Genomic DNA, 24,231 nt, shown 5'->3' with positions numbered 1-24,231 from the left:
TTCCATTCTGTTAGCAGTACCATACTGTCTTAATCACTGTAGCTTTCAGTATGTCTTTAAGCTGGGTAGTGTTAATACTCTTGTTTTTCAGTATTGTGTTGCTCTCTTTTTTGTTTGTTTGTTTTTCCATATAGGACTTAGAATCAGTTTGTTGGTGTCCTCTATTAATAACTTGCTGGGATTTTGATTAGAATTATGTTGAATCTAGATCAAGTTGGGAAAGAAGCAACATTTTAACAATATTTGCACCTTCCTATCAGTGAACAGAGGATATCTCATCATTTATTTAGATTGCTTTTGATTTCTTTCATCGGTGTATGGTAGTTTTGCTCAAATAGATCATGTATGTATTTTGTTAGATTTGTATCTATCTTATTTTTTGTGCTAATATAAGTGGTATGTTTTAAATTTCAAATTTCAGTTGTTCATTGCTGGCATATAGAAGAGTAAATGGCTTTTGAATGTTAACTTTGTATCCTGCAGTTTTTCTGTAATCACTTGTTATTTCCATATGTGTTTATTTTTTATTCTTAATAGAACCAGTAGACTTAGCACCTTTGCTTTAGATAATCTTTTTAAAGAATTTGTAACATTTTTGTTTTATTTTTTTCTTGCAGAGAATGTCTTGGGAAGCATGAGGTGAGTTATAGGCACCAATTTCTAAGGGAAGCTTATAATCTGTGCCTCTTCTATTGAGGATTGTTAGAAATGACAAAGTCAAAGTTTTTTTTTGTTTGTTTGTTTGTTTTAGTGCTTTAAAAAGTATAAGAGTTTATCTGCAGATTTTTTTTTAATTAAAAAATTTTAAAATACTTTATTTTAGAGCGGGAGAGTGAGAGCTCTTTCGTGCCAGTGGGGGAAGGGGCAGAGTGGGAGGGAGAGAAGCAGACTCCCCACTGAGCAGGGACCTGACCCGGAATTTGATCACAAGACCCTGAAATCATGACCTGAGCTGAAATCAAGAGTCGGATGCGCAACCCACTGAGACACCCAGGCGCCGTCTGCTGATTTTTAAAATATATTGTGCTTTTTTAACCTATGTATATGTGGTCTCTATAGCATTGTTATATTGAATTTCCCTTTTAGGAATAGAATGTGTTGTTTGTTGGCATTCATTTTTTGGATTTTTTGATAAATTACTTTGATTTTGAAAATTACTATTATTAATGAAAATGTGTTAGTTCTTTATGAAACTTATTCTCAAGTGATAACAGAGTCATTTCAGAAACATGGGTCCAGGTTTTGTGTGTATTGATATTTTTCTCCTTATTCTTTTTTTTTTTTTAAGGTGAGTCCACTCCCATGCCATGCTGTAGGACCATACTCTTGTAAGAGAGTATGTGGACGAACCTTAGATTGTCAGAATCATACGTGTATGAAAGAATGCCACAAAGTAACTGAAATTGATGCCTGCGTTGGCAAAAACAAGGTAATATCCTTAGGCTGAATGTATATGTCCTTATAGTATGCTTGAAATATTTTTTTGAATAATTATTATTTTAATGTACTGTTGAATCCTATTGGCTAGTATTTTGTTGAGTATTTTCGCATCTGTGTTCATTGAGGATATTGGTCTATAGCTCTCTTTTTTGGTGGGATCCTTGCCTGGTTTTGGGATCAAGGTGATGCTGGCCTCATAAAATGAGTTTGGAAGTTTTCCTTCCATTTCTATTTTTTGGAACAGTTTTAGGAGAATAGGAATTAGTTCTTCTTTAAATGTTTGGTAGAATTCCCCCGGGAAGCATGTGTGTGTGAAATTCACTAAAAGCATTTTACCAAGCATATGAGAAGCCAATCATTGAAAGATCTCTAAAATTGCCATTTTACAAGGAAAAATAAACGTAGCTAATCAAATTTTAAATGATATTTAATTTTATTTTTGAACATTAAATTCATCACATAAAAACAAACATAGAACAAGAAAATTATTTTAAATAACAATAAAATATAAAAGACTCCTGTTAAAACAGAGATACAGATAGTCTCCTATTCTGAATTTCCTAGGCCATATGAGAGGTTATGGCCGAGAAAATATAGGCTGAAATGTTTTTTATCTCCAAGAATAGTCAGGGAAATCTTTATTTATCATTAACCACTCTACTCTTTGTCTACTTCTGTGATTGAGGGTGTTGTTATGTCCCATGTGATACAGTTAAAAACTAACTCTTCATCTTCCTGTGTCCCAGAATGATTAATTTGCCAGAGTCCCCTGCCAGGCTACATTTGACATGATGTGTGAATAAAAAATAAACTTCAGTTATATAAAAAATTGTATATTTTAAAAATATTTAATTTTTTTTTGTAAACTTCCATTCTTTAGGGTATCATAATACTATCAGCAAGTGTGTTTAATGAGGAATAAACAAAAATTTTAAGATTTGTTTTATTAAATAACATTAAATTTACAAATGGTTATGAATTGTATGTTACTGAAATGAAAGTTTCACTTGCATTGTTCTTTTTTTGGTCTTTGATTTGGTGATTGAAAAGCATGATAACCTAAGCCTCTGTAGTATCATTCTTGCTCATATGCACACATGTCAGTGTATTGCTTATAACCTCTTCATCAGTCCATTCTTTGATCCTTAATAAAAATGTACTCATGATAAAATGAAAAAGATATTAGAATTATAAAAATTTATACTAATGTAATAATTCAAAACCACTTTAACTAATGAGAGTATAGCTGCTGTATGGCTTTCCTCTTCTTGATTTCCAGAACATTAAGTGAGTTGAAAAAACAAAACGCACTTCAAGAGTTGATTTGACACTGATTGGGGAATTATCTTGGATTATCCCAGCATTGCTTCATGGGCAATTGCTGTGGTAAAATATGGGTTATAAGTTCTGTGCAGTTCTTAATTTAGCTACAAGTCTGTCTTTATCTCCCACTCAGAGAAGGCTGATGCAGTGCAGCAGATTGAAAATTATATGATTTGAGGGATAACTTTATAGTCGCTATAATTTATATATTAAAAATGAAATAACTCATAAACTTCTTAAATTCCTTACTGTAATATCTCAATTGAGACCCATTGGAGAAGATCTCCTTGCATGTCCCTCTTGACCCAAATGGCTCTGGAATTACTAATGCAGTTTCTACCTTGAATTCTAGCACAGGGCCTACAACATAGCAGATATTAAAAGTGTTTATTGAATTGACTGGAATTAAAATTCTTTTGCTTATCTCTGTTCCGGCCTCTCCCTGGCTTTCCTGACAGATCCCAGTCCAATCAAGGCTGTTCTTAAAGGCAGGGCCTCTGATTTCTACCATTAGCAACAAATATATCCCTGTTGTCTAATTCATACATTGGAGTGAGTGGAACAGAGTGGTTAGCTGGGGAAAGGTGTGAAGCCAATGGCAAATGAAGTGTGTAATTCCCAAGGAAACCTGGGCACGGATATTTCTGAGTGACTGAGCGAAGAAATAATGAAGATAGTCTTTCCTCTGGGAAAAATCTATACCAAAAATTTAAAAAAAAAGAAAATGTAGGTACATAATCACACACAGACAATATATTTCTTACATAATTATGTATGTGATAAACCCCTGCCACACAGTGTTGTCTGCGTGATGGGCATCACCTGGAATCTTGAAAATGCAAACTCTCAGGTCTCACCTCAGTATTTTAGCAATTGCCAAGTGTTTGAGTTACTGCTAAAGGCAATGTGTGTAATGTGTGATGCTTCATTGATTTTAAAAAAAAAAGAATTATGTTACAATCAAGAGCCTCGCTGAGAGATTGGAATTTAATTATTCCAGACATTAAAAATAAGGAATAATTCTGTAATGTGATAGAGGTACTAATTATTGCTACAATGACAGTCTTATTACAATATGTAAATGTTGAACACCTTAAATTTAAAAAATGTCAAATATTTGTTAATAAGATGGGAAAAAAGAGAATTTTACTTTCCAAGATTTATTTTCCAGTTTGTAATACTAACCCAAATGTTAATTCTGCTTTCCTTCTCCTCATCTCATTGCTTATAATGAGGATTGCTATCTTCCCTGGATTTCCAGCTGTCTGATGAATCAGGAAAAACTCATTTTAAAAGCTGATATGACTGATTGGGGAATTATTGTGGATTATCTCAATATTGTTCCCTGGGTTAAAATTTGTTTTCTTTTTATTTTTTAAGGAGAACTGTGTAAGGTATTTGACAGCCAGGCTTGCTGTATTTCTGAGTTAGATAGTTCCTTCTAGAAGATAGAACTTGACATTAGAAGTGATCCAGGAAGGTAGCTTAGCAAGTACAGCTTTAGTGATTTTTTTTTTTTTTCATAATTGGAAGGAAGGAGCCCCATATCATCAGTATAATTCTTCTTTTGCAGATAAGGAAACTGAAGGTTATCAAGTGACTTGTTCATGATCATGTAACAGGAGAGCAATAATAAGAAAGTAGTAGGACCCCTGCCTTAACTCCCAGCCCAGTATGTTCTTCTGTTTCATGTTATTTAAGTGAAAGATTATTGCAGGCGTACCACATAGCCAGGAAAAAAACAAGTGAAACAGTGTGTGTCATCTTTGGCTCTATTTCCATATTGTGAGACTCATTGCCTATATTTCTCCTAGTTTTTCCAATTTCAGAAAGTTATATTACCAGTTTTAGCCAGTTCTGCAGATTAAAGGGAGGAACATTTCTTGATTTCTTTCTTCATTGTCCTTGTCTCACTACACACCTCATCAGGTTTATCTTCAAAGTATATCCGTGAGTCTGACCGTTTCCTGTAATCTCTACCATACCCTCTTCATCCAAGCCACCATCTTCTCTTACCTAGAGATGTCTGTACTATTCTCCCAGCCAGCTTCTCTACTCCCAGTATCTTCTTACTGCATCCGCTAGATTCATCATTTACAAATGTAAATTAAAAAATGTAAGTTAAAAAAAAAATGTAAGGCGTGTTATCTCCCGGCTCAATACGCATCAGTTACTCTCAGGATAAAATCCAAATGGCCTTATGAGGGCCTGCCTCTTTCCTGCCTCTTAGCACTCATCACTCATGTTCTCATTTTTGCTTCTACTCTTTTTTTTTTTTTAAGATTTTATTTATTTCTTTGACAGACAGAGATCACAGGTAGGCAGAGAGGCAGGCAGAGAGAGAGAAGGAAGCTGGCTTCCTGTGGAGCAGAGTCTGATGTGGGGCTTGATCCCAAGATCCTGGGATCATGACCTGAGCTGAAGGCAGAAGCTTTAACCCACTGAGCCCCCCAGGCACCCCTCTCCTTCTATTCTTGTTATTTCTTGAATATTCCACATTTGTTCTATATCAGAGGTTTTGCACTTAGTGCTCTTTTCTCTGGGACTCTACATTTGTATGGCTCTCTCTCTTATTTATTCTGTTCCAACATGAAATTTATCAGATCTTCCTTCTTATTGCTTCTTTTACTCCCTCTTAACCTGCTTTATCTTTTTTCAGAGTGTTTATGGAGACATTCTATTATGTTCTTTACCTCCCCCCATTAAATTGAAGTTTCTTAGGTCAGAGTTGCTGCCATTTTGCACATTTCCAGCATGTGAATTAGTTTCTGGTGTATGCTGCTAGAAGAGTGTAGAATAAATTAATATACTTTTAAAAATAAAAAATAGAAATTATTTATAGAAGAATGTTTCCTAATTGAAACACTTTTTCTTTTTAATCCCATATGTCAAAAATAGGATTTTTTATTGACATAATCACTGTTTTGTAATCATGGCTATACTTAGGAATGATAACAGAATTTTTAAACTTTAAACTTAAGGCTTGGTATCCTTTTCTATAGCTCTCATACTTTATCTCATGTATGACATGTGAAAATAAATAATAGCCTGCAATAATAATTTTAAACTTCTTTAGTAGGTAGATGGTAGTTAAATTATTAAATTACTAGAGCAAAGAGGTACCTTGTTGAATTTATATTGAAGTACATTTATTTGTAAATGTAATGTAACTTTGGTTCATTGAAGTACATTAAACATAAACTGCTGGTCATTCTCCTTTTTCGCCTCTATGTATGTTTCTGTTTGGCAAGGTGAGAGCAGTATATCTAGAACATTGCATGCTTTGGGAATTTTTATTTATGTGTTAACATAGTGTTGATTTCTTTAGTTTGATGGTGATCATGTTTCTTGGGTGGAAATGAATTAACAATGTTTTATTTTGGGGGACCTGGGTGGCTCAGTTGTTAAGTGTATGCCTTTGGCTCAGGTCATGATCCCAGGGTTCTGGGATCCAGTCCTGCATCTGGCTCCCTGCACAGCATGGAGCCTGCTTCTCCCTCTGCCTCTTCTGGTCCTCTTGCTTATACTCTCTCTCTCCTTCTTTCTTTCTCAAATTAATAAAACATAAAAAAATAAACAAACAATGTTTTATTTATTTCTGTTATGACTATTCTTTGGGAAGTAATTTACATTTTTAGAGGAATACTTGTAATTTACAATTTACAGTTTGATTTAGTGACGTTTGTAGATATAAAATCTTTGTGAATAATGGTCATATTGATACCTTCCTGTTCTTCATTTTGAATGTGTATTTTTTCATTTTGAATATTTTTAAGAGTGCAAGCATGCAAGCACTATTTTATTAACTGTATTCCTAAGTGCTTCAAAAGTACTTTCTTTTAATGGGATGCATAAATTTTATATATATATTTTATAATTTTAATATATAGAAATGTTAGACTTCTGTACTTAGATGATTTATTACCTTACTTCCTATCAGGCTGGCCCAGAATGCCTTCAGTGTGAAGAAGGGTGCTCTAAATCACGGCCTCCTGGTTGTCCCCATCCATGTGTTTTGCCGTGTCATCCTGGAGAATGTCCTCCCTGTGTTCAGATGCTTAGAATAAAATGTCACTGCAAGATCACAAGCCTATATGTGGAATGCAGGTAAGTGGACTGAAGAAATATTCTTGTTTTACTATAATTATTTCTAACCAGTATTTTTTTAATAATTCAGAATCCTATGAAGAGTACTGCAAGGAACATTATTCATGGTCACCCATAGATGCTTGAAGCTTAGACTTTCCAGTAGAGACCTGAAGAAAGAAATGTAGAACCCTTCACCTTGTACATTCTGAACCCTGATTTCAAAGACAGTTACGCTTTTTTTCTATTTAGGGATTCTGTTTAAGATTTTTTTTAAAGGAAAAAAGTTGTATCGCTGCTTTCAAAAATGTAGAAACATTTCTATAACAGATCGCTCAGTTAACAGTGTCAAACTAGAATTTTGTTGGATGAAAAGTAAAGTACACGTAGCTACTGAGACACGATTTTTAAATTACAGACTTTTACTACAAATGTATCTGTTAGGGCATTTGTCATATTAGGCTATGACTTCTATATTTCCTTTACTTAAAAAAAATGTACACTCAACGAAGTGCATGTTTTTGCTTGTGGATTATGTGGAGAGAAAAAAAATCATGATCTAACATAATTTACTAACTTGTTCAGCTCCATTTAGCCAAGTTTGTAAAGTAGGTTCTTTGTAAGTATATTTTACTGAAGTTAAATTTGGGAATATGGCTTTGTTTCTAATTTTTTAAACAGATGTACCTCTTGAAAAATGCTTGTTAATATTAACTTAAACTTGTTTTTGTCATTTGGACTCTAGGCTCATGTTCTGTTAAATTGCAAAAGTCAGATTTTATTCTTTTTAAATATGAAAATTGTTCTGTTGGAATTTTAAGAATAAAATATTTCTTTAGCTTTAGAAGTTTTGTAGAGAGAGTGAAGAGGGCAATTTTGCTTTATTGATGAGTAATACCAAGGAAAGATATTTCCTTTGGTCTAGCAGGGTTGAAATTTCCCTGTCTTGCTTCTTTTTCCCTTTGTCATGTAGTTTCCCAAGGGTGACTTTACCTTTTTACCTTCTTGTCCAGAGTGTTGCCTTTCCAAGATCAGCTCCTTGATTCTTGTGCATGTTTTAAAGTTTCTTCCCATAGTTAGTACTCTGATCTACACTAGGTGGACTTTCTCTTTCTGGTGTGAGGTTAACTCAGTTGCCCTTTTCTTTTTTCTGCTCAGTTTTTCCAGAACTCTACTGGTTCTCTGAAATGATTTGCTGAGAGAACTTGAGAATTAGGTCTGCTATGAATTGGTATTTATTTTTCTACTTGTAGGTAATCTTGAAGTTTGTAGAATTTGTATCTTCTAGGTATGAGGAAGCTGTGGAATTTTAATGATTTTATTATTAAGTGGAATGATTGTTGGGGGGAATGTGTGGATATATATATGGATTGAGGTGGCTTCCATTACTACAGCTCTCTGGAGTTCCTTTTTCCTTTCCTTGAATATATATCTGAAGGATATGTTTTCAAGCAGAATACACATTCTTTTCAAGTATATGGAACATTCTTCAGAATAGATCAATATTAGGTCCAAAAGAGGCCTCAACAAATACAAAAGAGTAAAGTCATACATGCACCTTTTCTGATCACAACACTATGAAACTAGAAGTCAACCACAAGAAAAAAATCTGGAAAAACCACAAATACATGGAGGTTAAAGAACATGCTACTAAAAAATGAATGGGTCAACCAGGAAACCAAAGAAGAAATTAAAAAGAAAATAAATGCATGGAAACAAATGAAAATGAAAACAAAATGGTCTAAAACCTTTGGGATGCAATGAAAACGGTCCTAAGAGGAAAGAATATAGCAATACAGGCCTACCTCAGGCAGCAAGAAAAATCTCAAATAAATAACCTAACCTTACACCTAAAGGAATTATAAAAAGAGCAACAAAAGAAGTCTAAAGAAGCAGAAGGAAGGAGATAATAGAGATTAGAGCAGAAATAAATGATATAGAAAAGAAAACAATAGAACTGATCAATGAAACAAGGAGCTGGTTCTTTGAAAAAAAATAGTAAAATTGATAAATCTCTAGCCAGACTTATCAAAAAGAAAAGAGGAAGGACCCAATTAAAATCACAAATGAGGAGAAATAACAATATCACAGAAATACAAACAATTAAGAGTATTATGAAAAACTCCATGCCAACAAATTGAACAAATTAGAAGAAACAGATACATTCTTAGAAACATATAGACTACCAAATCTGAAACAGGAAGAAATACAAAGCTTGAACATAGTGGTAATCAGCAAAGAAATTCAATCAATAGTCAAAAAACTTCCAAAAACAAAAGTCCAGGACCAGATGGCTTCACAGGAGAATTCTATCAAACATTTAGAGAAAAGTTAATAACTTCCTTTCAAACTATTTCAAAAAAGAGAAAAAGGAAAGAAAACTTTCAAATTAATTTTATGAGGTCAGCATTACCTGATATCAAAACCAGATAAAGATATCACTAAAAAGGAATACTATAGGCCTATATTCCTTGTGAACATAGATGCAGAAATTCTCAATAAAATAGTAGCAAACTGAATCTGACATTAAAAAAAAAAATCATTCACTGTGACCAAGTGGAATTAATTTCTGGGTAGCCAGCATGGTTCAATATTCACAAATCAATATTCACAAGTCAATCAATGTGATAGACCACATTAACAGGAGAAAGGATTAGAACCAGATGATCCTTTCAGTAGATGCAGAAAAAGCATTTGACAAAGTACATCCATTATAATAAAAACCCTCAACAAAGTAGACTTACAGGGAACATACCGCAACATGATAAAAGCCATATATAAAAAGCCCACAGCTGATATCATCCTCATTGGGGAGAAACTGAGAACTTTTCCTCTATGGTCAGGAACAAGACAGAGATGGCCTCTCTTCTCAATTTTATTCAAAATAGTACTGGAACTCCTAGCCACAGCACTCAGACAATGAAAGGAAATAAAAGGCGTCTTGGCAATAGAAAGCCTGTCAAGGAAGAAGTCAGACTTTCACTCTTTGCAGATGGCATGATACTCTATAGAGAAAACCCAAAAGTCTCCACCAAAAAACTGCTAGAACTGTGAATGAATTCAGTAAAGTCACAGGATACAAAATCATTGTACAGAAATCTGTTTGCATTTCTATACATCAATAATGATGCAGCAGAAAGAGAAATCAAGGAATCGGTCCCATTTACAACTGCACCAAAACCTATAAGGTACATAGGAATAAACCTAACCAAAGTGAAAGACCTGTACTCTGCAAACTATAAAACACTGATGAAAGAAATTGAAGATGACACAAAGAAATGGAAAGACATCCTATGCTTGTGGATTGGAAGAACAAATATTATTACAATGCCTATATTACCCAAAACAGTCTACACATTTAATGCAATCACCATCAAAATACCACTAGCATTTTTCACAGAGCTAGAACAATCCTAAAGTTTGTATGGAACCGCAAAAGACCCCCAATAGCCAAAGCAACCTTGAAAAAGAAAAACAAAGTTTGAAGAATGACAATTCCAGACTTCAAGTTATATTACAAAGCTGTGGTAATCAAAACAGTTTGGTACTAGCACAAAAACAGACACATAGATCAAGAGAACAGGATAGAAAACCCAGAAATGAATCCGCAAATATATGGGAAGTTAGCCTTCTACAAAACAGGAAAGAAATATCCAATGGGATAAAGATAGTCTCTTCAGCAAATGATGTTGGGAAAACTGTCCAGCAACATGCGAAAGACTAAAACTGAACCACTTTCTCACACCATCCACAAAAACAAATTCAAAATGGATGACATACCTAAAAGTGAGACAGGAAACTATTAAAATCTTTGAGGAGAACATAGGCAGTAACTTTTTTGACATTGGCAGTAGCATCTTCTTACTAGATATACCCCATAAGGCAAGGGAAACAAAAGCAAACAAACTGTTGGGACTTCATCAAAATAAAAAGCTCTGCACAGGAAAGGAAATAATCTACAAAACTAAAGGGCAGCCTACGCAGTGGAAGAAAATATTTGCAAATGACTAATTTGGAAAAAGGGTTACTATCCAAAATATATAGAGAACTTATAAAACCCAACATCCAATAAGTGTATAATCAAATTACAAAATGGGCCAAAGATACAAACAGATATTTTCCCAAAGAAGACCTACAGATGGACAGTAGACACATGAAAAGGTGCTCAACATCACTGATTATCAGGGAGAGGCATACCAAAACTATAATACTGTAACTGCAATGAGATATCACCTCACACCTGTCAGAATGGCTAACGTCAACAGCACAAGAAACAATAGTTGTTGATGAGGATGTAGAGAAGGGGGAACCCTCTTGGACTGTTGATGGGAATGCAGGCTGTTGTAGCCACCGTGGAAAACAGTATAGAGTTTCCTCAAAACATTAAAAATAGAACTGCCTTATAATTCCACAGTTGCAATTTTAGTATTTACCCAAAGAATACAAAAATACTAATTTGAAGACATACATGCACCCTAACGTTTATAGCTGTTCTACAGTAGACCAAGTGTCCGTCAACTGATGAGGTGTATATGTATATACAGTGTAATATTACTCAGCCATAAAAAAGGAATTTTGCCATTTGCGGTGACATGGATGGAGATAAAGAGTATTATGCAAAGTGAGATAAGTCAATCAGACAAAGATAAATACCATGATTTTATTCATTTGTGGAATTTAAGATAGAAAACATGCAAAGGGGAAATAAAGAGTGAGTGGTAAACCAAAAAACACTCTTAACTCTAGAGAACAAACTGATGGTTACTAAAGGGAAGTAGATGGGGAGGATGGGTGAAATAGGTGATGAGCATCAGGTGTTGTATGGAAGTACTGAGTCATTATATTGTACACCTGAAAAGAGTATTGCACTGTAAGTTAACTAATTGGAATGTTAATAAAAACTTTTAAACAATCATAGTGAGATACAATGACATACCTGTTAGCATGGCTAAAATGAAAAAGACAAAAAGAAAGACAATAGACTGACAGTATTAAGTGTTGGAGAGGATATAGAAGAATTGGAACTCATATACTGCTACTATGAATGTAAAATGATAGGGCCATTGGAAAAAGGTTTAGCGGTTTCTTAAAAAGTTAAACAACTGCCTTCTGTATGGATACAACCATTCTATTCCTAGATACTTAACCAAGAGAAATGAAATGTATGTCCATACAAACACTTGTACATGAATGTTCATAATATTTTTATATGTGATAACCCAAAAATGGAAATAATCCAAACATCCAACAACAGGTGAATAAACACATGGTAGTATGTCCATACAGAATAAATTCAGCAATAAAAACAAACTGTTGTTATTTGCAATATCATGAATGAATCTCGAAGTGTGAAGATTATAAGTGAAAGAAGCCAAACAAAAAAGAATAATGCTCTATGATTTGATTATGTAAAATTCTTCGAAATTGGAAGCCAATATATACAACAAAAAGTATCTCATTGGTTTCCTAGCAGGTGATGGGCAATATAAAGAGATTCCAAAGGGACACATGACATTTTTTGAGGGTAATGGGTATGTCCATTATCTTGATTGTGGTGATGGTTTCATGGATGTAAACGTATGTCAAGTCTTGTCAGGTTTTCCCCTTTAAATGTGTACATTATTGTCTTCTGTATCATACCTTAATAAAAGCCCTCCGAAAACATGAAGTATATGTTTTTAGAGAGAATTCTTCAGACTTAGTATTCATTATGATAATTTTGTTTACTTTCAGTGAATTATTCCATGTTATCTTTATTTTTAGTCCTTTTTTGCTTCATGTAATTTCCTTTATAGAAATAAGATTAAAAGATACAGATATTGGAAAATTAGTTTATTCCAAATTATAAAGTGACAGAAACAAAATAATACTAAGTCTTAAGTTCAGAGGTGAGCTGGGGTGCCTAGGTGGTTGAGTTAGTTAAGCATCTGCCTTCGGCCCAGGTCATGATCTCAGTGTCCTGGGATCAAGCCCCGAGTTCCTCATCGGGTTCTGCTTCTGACTCTTTGCTCAGTGGGGAGCCTGCTTCTCCCTCTTCCACTCTCCATGCTTGTGCACTCTCTCTCTCTCTCTCTCTGTGTCAAATAAATAAATAAAATCTTTAAAAAAAAGTTCAGAGGTGAGCACCATGCTTGTAAGAATGAAAATATATGACTTCTAATAGAGCCAATATAAAGACTTTGTGATATTATTAAGTGAAATTTTGCTAAGAAAATTGCATATGTTATCTTAGAGTACATTTATGCTAATTTATACATATACTTAAGATAATAGTTTTTTTGTTTTGTTTTGTTTTTTTAAGGTAATAGTTTTTACGTTAGGCTAAACTTATGGTATATTTGGCACTTATGTCTAAATAAGAAAAGCAGGAAAAGAAAGAATCAAAGGTAGAAGAAAGGTAATGGAAAGAGAAAAGTGACCTCAATGTGATAGGAATTTTAAGGGTGTCACTAGTTACTGACTTATGCAGTGTCCATTGTGGTTACATTCAATGATCTGTGAGAAAGTGGTTTTAGTCCTTGATGTTTGTGACTTTTCCTGAATTACCCACCAAGTCAAACAGGAAAGCACACAGACTAATCTAAAACGATCAAATCTAAAATGAATCTGTTTCTAACATTATAGCTCACAAAAACAATTTTAAAACTCTCCTAAAATAAACTTACTAAATTTTTTGATTTGAAGTAATTTTTTGTTGTTGTTCTTTAAGAAACAAAACAAACAAGCATGGGGAGAAAAAGAGAGAGGCAAACCAAGAAACAGAGTTTCAACTGTAGAAAACAAACTCCAGGCTACCGGAGGACAGATGGGTGGGGGGATGGGTGAAGTAGGTGATAGGGATGACGGAGGACACTTGTCGTGATGAGTACCCAGTAATGTGTGGAAGTGTGGATCATGATATTGTACACCTGAAACTAAAATTACAGTTTATGGAGGTGCCTGGGTGGCTCAGTGGGTTAAAGCCTCTGCCTTCAGCTCTGGTCATGGTCCTGGGGTCCTGGGAACGAGCCCCGCATCGGACTCTCTGCTTGGCGGGGAGCCTGCTTCCTCCTCTGTCTCTGCCTGCCTCTCTGCCTGCTTGTGATCTCTGTTAAATAAATAAATAATCTTTTTAAAAAAATTTACAGTTTATGCAACTAATTGTAATTTAAATAAAAGCTTTAAAAATATCTGGGTGAGCATTTTCTCAGTATCAGTTTTTAAGTAATATATAGATTTTTAATCTTTTATGTGGAAACTTTAGGAAGATATTTATGAAAAATGATTGCTCTGAAAAGGAAGATAATAGCAGACTACCTTTTTTTTTTTTTTTTTTAAATATTTTACCCATTTATTTGAGAGAGAGAGAGTGCACAAGGGCAGGTTAGGAAAGGGACAGAAAGAGAGAATTTCCAGCAGACTCTGGGCTGACCATGGAGCCCCACTTGAGACTTGATTCCCTCACCAATCATGACCCGAACCGAAATCAAGAATCAGATGCTTAAGGGACTGAGCCACCCAGGTGCCCCTTAATAGCATAAATTATTAAGGCCAGGCACAGATGATATTTTGTGTGTGTTTTATACTTCCTGTTTGCAGTAATTGCCCTTTTGGCATTTAATATGTTGGTAATAGATAAAGGGCTGGAAGGTTTCAGATATCAGACCAGGTAAGTAATTAAGACAGTTGTTACAGATGATACACAATTAAAATATTTTTCAAGAAAAAATAAAATAAGTAAGCAATTTTATGGACATGTTTGAAATTATTTTTAGAGAGGTAATCTATAAAATGGACTTCGGTTTGAATGTCATCAAAACTTCCTCTTATTTTTAGAAAAATAACCACAGCTGATGTAAATGAAAAGAACCTCCTTAGTTGTTGCAAAAATCAGTGTCCTAAAGAGGTAAGCTTTAATAGAACCCTTTTAAGCTGTATTTCTTAGGTCTTGTTTCTCTTGGATTTTCTCTTTTCTTCTTGGTCTTCTTATATCAGGTCTTTTCTGAACATGCTAGAAATGTTGGGTGCAGGGAGGAAAATGTGATTGATGTCTATAAAAATGTAATACACACTAACTGTAGATGTACATCTCTTTATGAAATTTTGGGGTTCTAATACCCCAAAAGTTTTAAAGGTATCTTATGTACTTTATATGATAAAGTTTTGACCTAATACTTATCCCTCCCCCCAAATAGAAATAGATGAAGAACTGTGTAGGTTATAGGCAGTTAGACAGTAAATCCATAGTAGGTTATATAAAAAGTGTATTTGTGTGTGTGTGTGTGTGTGAACTTTAAAGATTATTATTATCTTGAATTAATATAAATAATTATATATAGTTTTATTTTTAAAAATTCTCATGCTTATAATGCATTGTATTAGTATTAAAAGTGTCAAAAATAGTTCAGAAAACTTGTTCAGAGTAAAAAGGTAAAAATTCACTGGTGATTTATCTTGGTGATAATTTGAGAAACCATCCATAATTGGTCAGCTTATTTATTTATTTGTTTGTTTGCTTATAATTGGTCAATTTAAAAGTCAGAGTATTCCTTTTTTGTTGGAGGTATGGTAGTGACAATTATTTGATTTGTTTGGACATTTATAAAGGAATCCTTCTGACTTACAGATGTACTAATAGTACCACTTTTATTTTAATTATTTGCTTTTTTTTGCACTTATCTGTTTCTCATCCTATTTAGAGTCAGGGAAAGATGACGACAAAGCCGTAAATATAATAATCATTCTCTTTGGTTAAATAAAAACAGAAATTAAATGCATGATATGCCTTTTTGTTAACAATATTTTCTTTTAACTAAAACTTTTGATGCTTTTTATGGATTTCTGTTTAAGAACTATTGGAAATTGAACTTGAATATTTTAAAAGTTATGTAAGATTATAAAAAGACCATTTCAAGCAATAGATGGTTATATTTAATAACCCTGTCTTTGTTATATAAGTGAAACTACGGGCATTGGGATATTTCAAATTTAATTTTCTGATTTCTTCAAATCCTGACTTTTTCCATGTTAAAATAAATTTTCTTCTACCCAAATTAAGATTCCAGGTAATAAGTGGTTGAGACTGTCACATTTTTAATCTGAGTCCGTAACTTGGTATGAGATTGTAGTTAGAAATAACAAAATTAAATTTAGGGATTGTTAATTTGCAGTTTAGCATTTCCTTGACTATGATTCAGTTGTGATAAGGTTACGACATTTGTTGGGACTAGATGGGTGATCATGTTTTTTTAAAAATTTGTTTTCCATGCTCATGATTTTTGGATTCTGTGCCAGTCTGGAGCCTATTACTTTTTTTTTTTTTTTTTTTTTTAATTACTAGAGTATTACTAGAGTCTCCTTGGGCTCTCTTGACATTAATAGCCTTAGTTTGGGAAGAATTTAAGTAGCTGTTACAGTTTGAAGTAGTCTAAGAGTGGCCAGTTGAATATCCTGGTGTCTCATAGAACTTATTCTAGTTTATGGCCACTGGACATTGGTAAGGGTACAGCAGTAGTTCTCAACAGTTCAACGGCTTCTTAAAACAGATTAACGGACCCTGCCCCAGAGTTTCTGATTTTGAGAGCCTGGAGTAGGGGCCCAAGAATTTGCATTTCTAATTTGACATGTAATAGTGATATTGTTTGTCTGGCATCACAGTTTTGAGATCCACTAAGCTATAGAATCAAGTCATGCTTGGGATCAACCAAGAACTATGTCACTTCGAATTTGTAGTAGATATCTTTTTTTTTTTCCTCAATAGATATCTTGTGTACTTGGAGTTAAGGTATGGGATTATGATAAATTCTGACCGACTGATAAATTCTCATTTACTTTCTCTTCCCTCCCCCATCCTATAGATTTCTTGGGGGCAGGGCCTATGTCATATTCATCCTTGTATCCAGTCCCTTGTATCCTGTTCCCTGTTTGTACACATTAGGCAGCTGGTAAATGTTTTTATTGAATGTGAATGAAACTGAACTGTTGAAGTGGTATAGACATATCCCTTGAGCTCCACTGATTCTCTGATGTACACTTCCTCTATCTTCTGGTCTGGTTTGAATTTAACAAAAAGAAAATATAAAGATACCATTTAGAACTGTACGTTTAAACTGTGCCCCACATATACAATTCTACTTTTAAAAATTATTTCTGAATTTGGTTTTATTAGCCCTGTGAAGCTTTTCTGTTTTTTACTTGAGCAAATTGTTTAATGTGTCTTTAACTCAAATTGTTTATGTATAAAAGTAATACTCACTTCTGAGTGCTGAGTATTAATGAGTTAAGATCATGTAAATCTTAGTATATAGTGAGTGCTATATGTGTGCTAGCTGTGGTGATGGTAGGATGGGTATTTATCCATAAACAGTGTTGTTTTGCAAGCTTTCTTTAATTATTTTTAAAGAGCTTTTTATTTTATTTATTTATTTATTTATTTTTTAAAGATTTTATTTATTTATTTGACAGAGACCACAAGTAGGCAGAGAGGCAGAGAGAGAGGGGCAAGCAGGCTCCCCGCTGAGCAGGGAGCCCGATGCAGGGCTCGATCCCAGGACCCTGGGATCATGACCTGAGCCAAAGGCAGAGACCCAACCCACTGAGCCACCCAGGCGCCCCTTAAAGAGCTTTTTAAACTGGGATTAAAATGGAACATTTTGAACTAGACAGTATTAGTTATGGGGAAGGCATTTGAAATGACATATGCAGGTATAAATAGAATGATCTTAAGGACTGAGTAGAGTACAAGAAGACCGTCCCACATTGAGTGGAAAGAGTAGGACATCTCATCTTTAAATGAATATCAAGGTTGGATGTTTTAGGAAAACCTCTGTTTTTTTTGGTTTTAGAAAAACTTCATTACCTCTGAAATGAAGATATAGTCATTATAGATTATGCATTTTAATCAGCTTCCTTTGGAACTGCTTTTCAGCTCTGTCAGAATATAAGCTGCCTTTTGAGATAACACATACTTGCACACCTGGTTTTTTTAAACAGTGAAATCACCACCTACTCAAAAGCACATAATACGTATCTGAACAGTTTAACAAGTAGTTAGAAAGTCAACACCATAAACTCCACACAGGTCCAAAAATATAGTATTGCTGCATCTCAGAAGCTAACAAAGTCCTTGTCTGGCTTTGGTCCCCCCACCCCTTCTATCCTATATTTTACCTCCATCTGCCTTTTATAGCAATTATTTCCTTGCTGGTATCTGAAAATGATCTTGTTGGCTTAATTTTATATTTAAAGTTCAAAAGTATGAACTTTTGTGACCTTAGTTTGTTCTCCATTTTGTTTGTCGTGTTTATTGCATGTGGCTGTAGTCTTATTTCCATTGTACGAGGATACTGTGGTTTATTGTATTTGCCTTATAATGGGTAGATACGAGTTTTTTCCAATTCCAGAATACTGCTGTGAACATTCTTGTTTGTGCATTCTAATATATGCATGTATAGATTTCTCTAGGCATATAGTGGTGCGTGGTCATAAGGAATGTATAATTTCAACTAATGTCATATTGATTTCCAAAATTGTACAACTTACTATCAGTAAATTTTCTAATTTACCACTAGTATTTTAAAGTTCCTGTCATAGCATATCCTTGCCAACATTTGGTATTGTCAGAGTTTTAAATTTTTCCCGGTCTTGTGACATCTCGTGATTTTTATTTACATTTTCCTGATCACTAGTGATTTTTAATACTTTTTCAGAATTAATGGCATTACTTTTGTCTGTGAGACATGTATTGGATGCTAGCACAGTATCCTTCTGGAGGAGTTTCAGTTCTCCTTGCAGGCTAGAGTAATCAGTTACATTAACTTATCACAAAAAGAAAATACATTCAGAGGATATTGGAGACCAGTTCATAGACTCTGAAGGAAATGCTGTACAGCAAACTTCAGGAAGGACAAGATCTGAGCAGCCCCCAGGGCATTGCCAACAGGAGCTCAGGGCACCCTCTACTAAGATGACTGTTCAAACCACCAACTCTTCCTTTTTAGTTTTCACATTATCAGAAGAGAAAATCTGATTGGTCCCTTTAAGTCGAGGGGCTCCCTTGGTATAGGCAGTGACAGACAGAAGACTAGAACGGATAACATAGCCATGGCCATGAGAAAATTGTGATGAGCCCCGCGGCCATCCCAATTTGTGTCTTCTGTATCTTCTAACCAGCAGTGAAGGTGAAACGCTTGGAGATTCATGGAAGAATTGTTAGATGGGGTAACAAGACCAAATGCAGTATTCAGAGAAAAGAGATACATTTTGAAGATAGAGACTTTCAGGATGGTAGTGAAATTGTGAAGAGTGACCGTGAGGTCTTTTAGGAGGCAGAAAGATAAAATATCCAGAGCAGTGATTTTAAGCTTTTCATCAACCCCCAACACACTGAAGAGATAGAACTTTATAGCCACGATTCTATGTAATTCAGAAAGATCTTTATTGATTGTGATAGTCTTCCCTATTCACGTTCCCCTTTAGAATTATTGATTGAAGGGACGCCTGGGTGGCTCAGTGGGTTAAGCCTCTGCCTTCTTCAGCTCAGGTCATGATCCCAGGGTGCTGGGACTGAGCCCTACATTGGGCTCTCTGCTCAGCGGGGACCCTGCTTCCCCCTCTCTGTCTCTCTGCCTACTTGTGATCTCTGTCAAATAAATAAAATAAAATGTTTTAAAAAAAGAATTATTGATTGAAAGTAGATTGGTTAGTTACCTTTAGAGAAGATGACTGATGTAATTACCTCGCAGATTAAAGAAAGAACAAGAGGCTACAGATACATGTTTTGAGCAGAGAGGCCAGGTGGTCAGCTGATGCTAAATGTTTTGTCTTCTTCATGAAGTCAGGCTAGAGGCACTAGCAGGAGTGAAGGTGGGAATGATGTTGAAGAGACAGGAAAGACTTTAAACAGCTCTGTGAGGCAGGTATTTGGTAGTAAAACATATTGAGCTTATTAAGCAGTGTTAGGGGCCTTGGTAGGTATAGAGAGAAACAAAACTGAAGTGGTCCAGGAATGCTAGTGTGGAACTCATTCCAGCAGCTCAGCCCTACGATGGGATTGATGAAAATGTAGTCTGAGTGTCCAAATTGAGTTTTGGTATGTCTCAGTTCAAAATGAAAGAGTAAGAAATCTAATTGCACACTAGAGAGGCACTAAAGGCAATGGAAAAAATGTAAGAATTTTTTGGGGGTGAGTAAAGTTGATAGTTAGAAGGATCAATCTGCAGAATCATAAAGATCAAAAGTTGGAGAATTCAAATGTTTATTATGGTGCCCACTATTTATAAGGTGTCTTTGTTAATGAGTATAAGAGATACAAAGAAATAGAAGACCATTGTCCTCCACTAACTTATTATTTTATATAGCTAAATATTTTATTAAATAGCTAAATATATCGAGCACATTTAATCCTCACGACAGCTATGCAAAATCTGTTATTCTTCCCGGTTTTATATGTGAAGCACAGAAAAGTCAGGAGACTTGCCTAGGGTTTCACAGTTGGTAAAGAGGGAAGCTGGGCTTCAGGTCCAAGCAGCCTCTTTGGAATTTAACCAGTAACCAGTGTGATTAGAGAGACACATAACTATGAGGTGTCCAAACTTTTTTTTTTTAAACTTTAAGACCATATAAGCAATGTCACAATGGTTTAGAAATATATTTCTTACATAGTTAGTATTATTTGTTTAAATATAGACAAATTCCTATCATGCTTTTATGGTGATTTGAGCCATTTCTTGAAGTTTGGATAACATTTGAATACAAAGAAGGTCAGAACATTTCATCTGAAAGCTTGACTGGATAAGAAGATAGTAAATAAGTAGACAGGAGCATGTAGACATCTTGGCAGTTACTGAGTGGTTTGGCTGCCTCTATAATAAGTTTTGATATGTAGTGGCGAAGAGAAATGATTTAGAGTAAAAGGCTAAGCAGTTGTGTTATCGTACAGTGCCTTAAGAGCAAGGAAGTTTTTTCTTTCTCGTATAACCATGCAAGGTAGATGCATGGAACCCAAGTAAGCCAGGGAATGCTGCTTCTCTTTGACACATGGTTTCCATTGTTGGTTTACATGTTACCTCAAAGCACACTGAGAAGGGAAGAACATGGATGTGTGGTCTCAAAATGCTTTAAGGTACAAAAGCACTTATGCTTGAATTCCATTGGCCAGAACATAGTCACATGGCTGTAACTAGCCACAGTAGTGTTCTAAGTAAGATACACTCTTGGAGTGGAACTGGGGAGAATATTTAACATTTCTGTGTAATTAAAGTAATTTATATCTAAAAGAAAAAAGTTAAAAATTAGATGATTATCGAGGGTTGATTGACCCTATTATAATAGACTATCTCTTAAAATAGTTGTTGGAAGAAAGGGAATTTGCAGATTCTGATTAGAATGTAAATATGTAATTGCCTTATTTTGATTTTATTGTAGCTTCCTTGTGGTCACAGATGCAAAGAGATGTGTCATCCTGGTGAATGTCCCTTTAATTGCAACCAGAAGGTGAAACTTAGATGTCCTTGTAAAAGAATAAAGAAGGTAAATGTTTTAAGTTATTGTAAATACTTTTTTATGTAAAAATTTTCTTTGTGTTTTGGTAGTTCTTTGGCTTTTTGCCTTTTGAATTTCAAGGTCTTATTTTTTAGAATCATTTTATTGTTAGCCTATATATTTCTGTAAATATTTTAAAAATTGGCTTTGTTTGGCAATCCAGTTTTCTGTAATTTATTCATAAAAGAACTTTGTCTTGTATTGGAATCAAGTTCAGTGCCCCTTTTTGGATAGAATCAATATGCTCGAGATTTGAGGTCTTTGTATAAGAAACACAATGTGAGTAATACAGTGAGTTTCATGGTTTAAGAAATGGTCTGGAATTAACCTTTGTTGCTCTTGTTTATGAAATAGTTTTTGCCATCAGTATTAAGTTGTGAAAACATAGCCTTAAAGAGACTTCACATGCGTAGCCTTATAATGTTAGAAAATAACAAACTTGGAGAGAATTCACTTTAATATAAAATAGTGGTAAAAAAATAAAATAGTAGTGATGAAAGAGTAAGAGGACAACACTAACTACTGGAAAGGTCAGCGATGGGGCGCTTGGGTGGCTCAGTGGGTTAAGCCTCTGCCTTTGGCTCAGGTCATGATCTCAGGGTCCTGGGATCGAGCCCCGCATCAGGCTCTCTGCTCAGCAGGGAACCTCCTTCCCCCTCTATCTCTGCCTACTTGCGATCTCTCTCTCTGTCGAATAAATAAATAAAATCTTTAAAAAATAGAAAAAGAAAAAGAAAGCTTGGCGGAGGCAAACTGCCACTGTTCATGTAAGCTTCCAAAGGAAATCTCAGTGTTGTTCAGTGTCGGTGGCTGAGTGGTTTGTTTTCAGTTCTCCTTTTCCTTGACTTCCGTGTTCACACTGTCAACTTCTGATGTTTTTTGTGTTGGTTGAAGTTGCAGCACCTTTTTTTCTTCATGTTCTTACAGTCATCCCCTAAAGCTAGTCTTTTTTCTTTTCTTTAAATTCTCTCTTATATTCATCCATCCAACAAATATTTGAGAATCTTTAGCTTTTACTGAGGATTTTTGCTTTTCATTTATTTTCACAGCTCCTACTATCCACTTCCTGGGGTAGTGACTTCTTAATTTAAATGTGTAGGCCTGACCTCTTCTGGAATTGAGTCCATGGGTTTTAGATACTTAAATTGGACCACATTTTTTTCTTTGTTTTTGTTTTTTTAAGATTTTATTTATTTATCCAAGAGATAAAGAGAGAGCACATGCAGGGTGAAGGCCAGAGGTCTGAGCAGGGAGCCCAGTGCGAGACTCTATATCAGGACTCGGGGACCATGACCTGAGCCGAGGGCAGATGCTTAACCAACTAAGCCACCCAGGTGCTCCTAAATTGGACCATCTTTATGTGAAAATCAGTGCTTAGTCAAGCCACTTTTAATTAGAGATATCTCTCAGATTTTCTCTCATTTCATGTTATTATCCAAGTGCAGATTGCCACCCACTAGAACTTTGGCAACAGCTCATTCTTAGACTTTAAGAATAGCTTTATAACAGATTTCCTTGCTTCCAAACATACTACATCCCTAATCTAAGTTTTTCAGTGGTTCTTCATCACCTGTGGGAAGAAATACACATTTAAAAGAAACACGTATGCACATGCAGGCTTGACATTCAAGGGATTCTGAGATGGTACCTTTGCCTAGCAGTTGTCTCTATGATTCTGTTACTTACGTGCCCTAACACGTATGATATACGCCCCTCTGATCTGTGGCAATGTAGACATTCTGTCCTGTAAAACGCAAAGTTTTTCCCCTTTACTGTTCTGTTTACTAGAACCCTGCTCTAGTACTTAGTGCTAGCATTTCCTTGTTTGGGAAGGTCTTCCTTCCCCTGACTCTTGGGAAGACTTTGATGCTGTTTCTCCTTGGTTTTCTTTATTCTAGGTTCATGACTAAAAGCTTTGTGATTCTAAGGATGTCTTTAACCTTGTTTTCTCATCCTAAAATAGAGTTTATACATAGATTTATTGAAAGGAATGAAAGAGGTAATGCTTACGTAGCATTTAGTACAGTGATTATTATGTTTAATAAATAATAGCTGCTGTTGTATTCATTTACTGCTTCCATTACTATATTATTTTTCTTATTGTGTCCCTTGTCCCTAGCACAGTGCTTTGCATGTAATAGGTGCTCTTATAAATACCTTTTGAATGAGGGAGGGTGGGTTCATTCTTCCAGGCTGATCGACTTAATATCTGCAAATACATTATTTATTGTCTATACTTGTATATATTATTGTTCCTTTGTCTGGACTGTCCATGGAGGACTCTGTTTACCAAAAATGAAGAACTGAAGTGGGGGAAAAAACTCTTAAGTAATAAAATTCCATGCTATAAAGTGTTTTCATGAAAGTATATTTGCTCATTAGGATTTGATGATCACATATCTTCACTTGATCTTAGCCAAAAGGCCGAGAAGCGATGATCACATATCTTAACTCTGGTAAATTTGAACTAAAAACAGTTAGTATCTGAGAGTGTGGTAAGAAAGGAGAAATTGATACAGATAGGTACACTTAGAGCAAAAGTGATATCTGGCAGCAAAAAAAGGTAGCTAAAACATCTAGGCAAATTCTAGGACTTTAAAATAAGGACCACTTATTCGAGTAGTTCACAAATTGATTATAGGATTGATGTCACATCATCAAGAAAAGAGTAGATACGGTTTTTATTGTTTCATTAAGGAGATATTGAAGTGCAAACATAAGATTTAGACCAATTTTTAAAATTTTAAAACTTCTTAAAAAATTAAATGATTGAGAGGAAAGTTTGTAGCTCTCCAGAAAATTCTCTAGAACTGCATGAGTTGGTAGCCATTAGCCACATGTGGCTGTTTATTTATTTGAATA

The 24,231-nt window shown here is 34.8% G+C and overlaps 1 protein-coding gene across 5 annotated transcripts in view; it reads left to right on the top strand.

Moving 5' to 3' along the window:
• NFXL1 (nuclear transcription factor, X-box binding like 1) overlaps window positions 1-24,231 on the top strand; it is a 76,474-nt gene that overhangs the window by 45,285 nt on the left and 6,958 nt on the right. For 4 of the 5 annotated variants that reach the window (XM_059383456.1, XM_059383449.1, XM_059383463.1 and 1 more), the window contains exons 16-20: window positions 618-639; window positions 1,289-1,429; window positions 6,704-6,870; window positions 14,665-14,734; window positions 21,253-21,357. In XM_059383456.1, the coding sequence (XP_059239439.1) occupies window positions 618-639; window positions 1,289-1,429; window positions 6,704-6,870; window positions 14,665-14,734; window positions 21,253-21,357 (505 nt within the window). The remainder of the gene's footprint in view (window positions 1-617; window positions 640-1,288; window positions 1,430-6,703; window positions 6,871-14,664; window positions 14,735-21,252; window positions 21,358-24,231) is intronic. The other variant, XM_059383480.1, reaches the window with a different exon arrangement.

Source organism: Mustela nigripes, chromosome 1 (genome assembly GCF_022355385.1).
Source record: "Mustela nigripes isolate SB6536 chromosome 1, MUSNIG.SB6536, whole genome shotgun sequence".
NCBI lineage: Eukaryota > Metazoa > Chordata > Mammalia > Carnivora > Mustelidae > Mustela > Mustela nigripes.
This window is presented reverse-complemented; position numbering and strand designations above follow the sequence as displayed.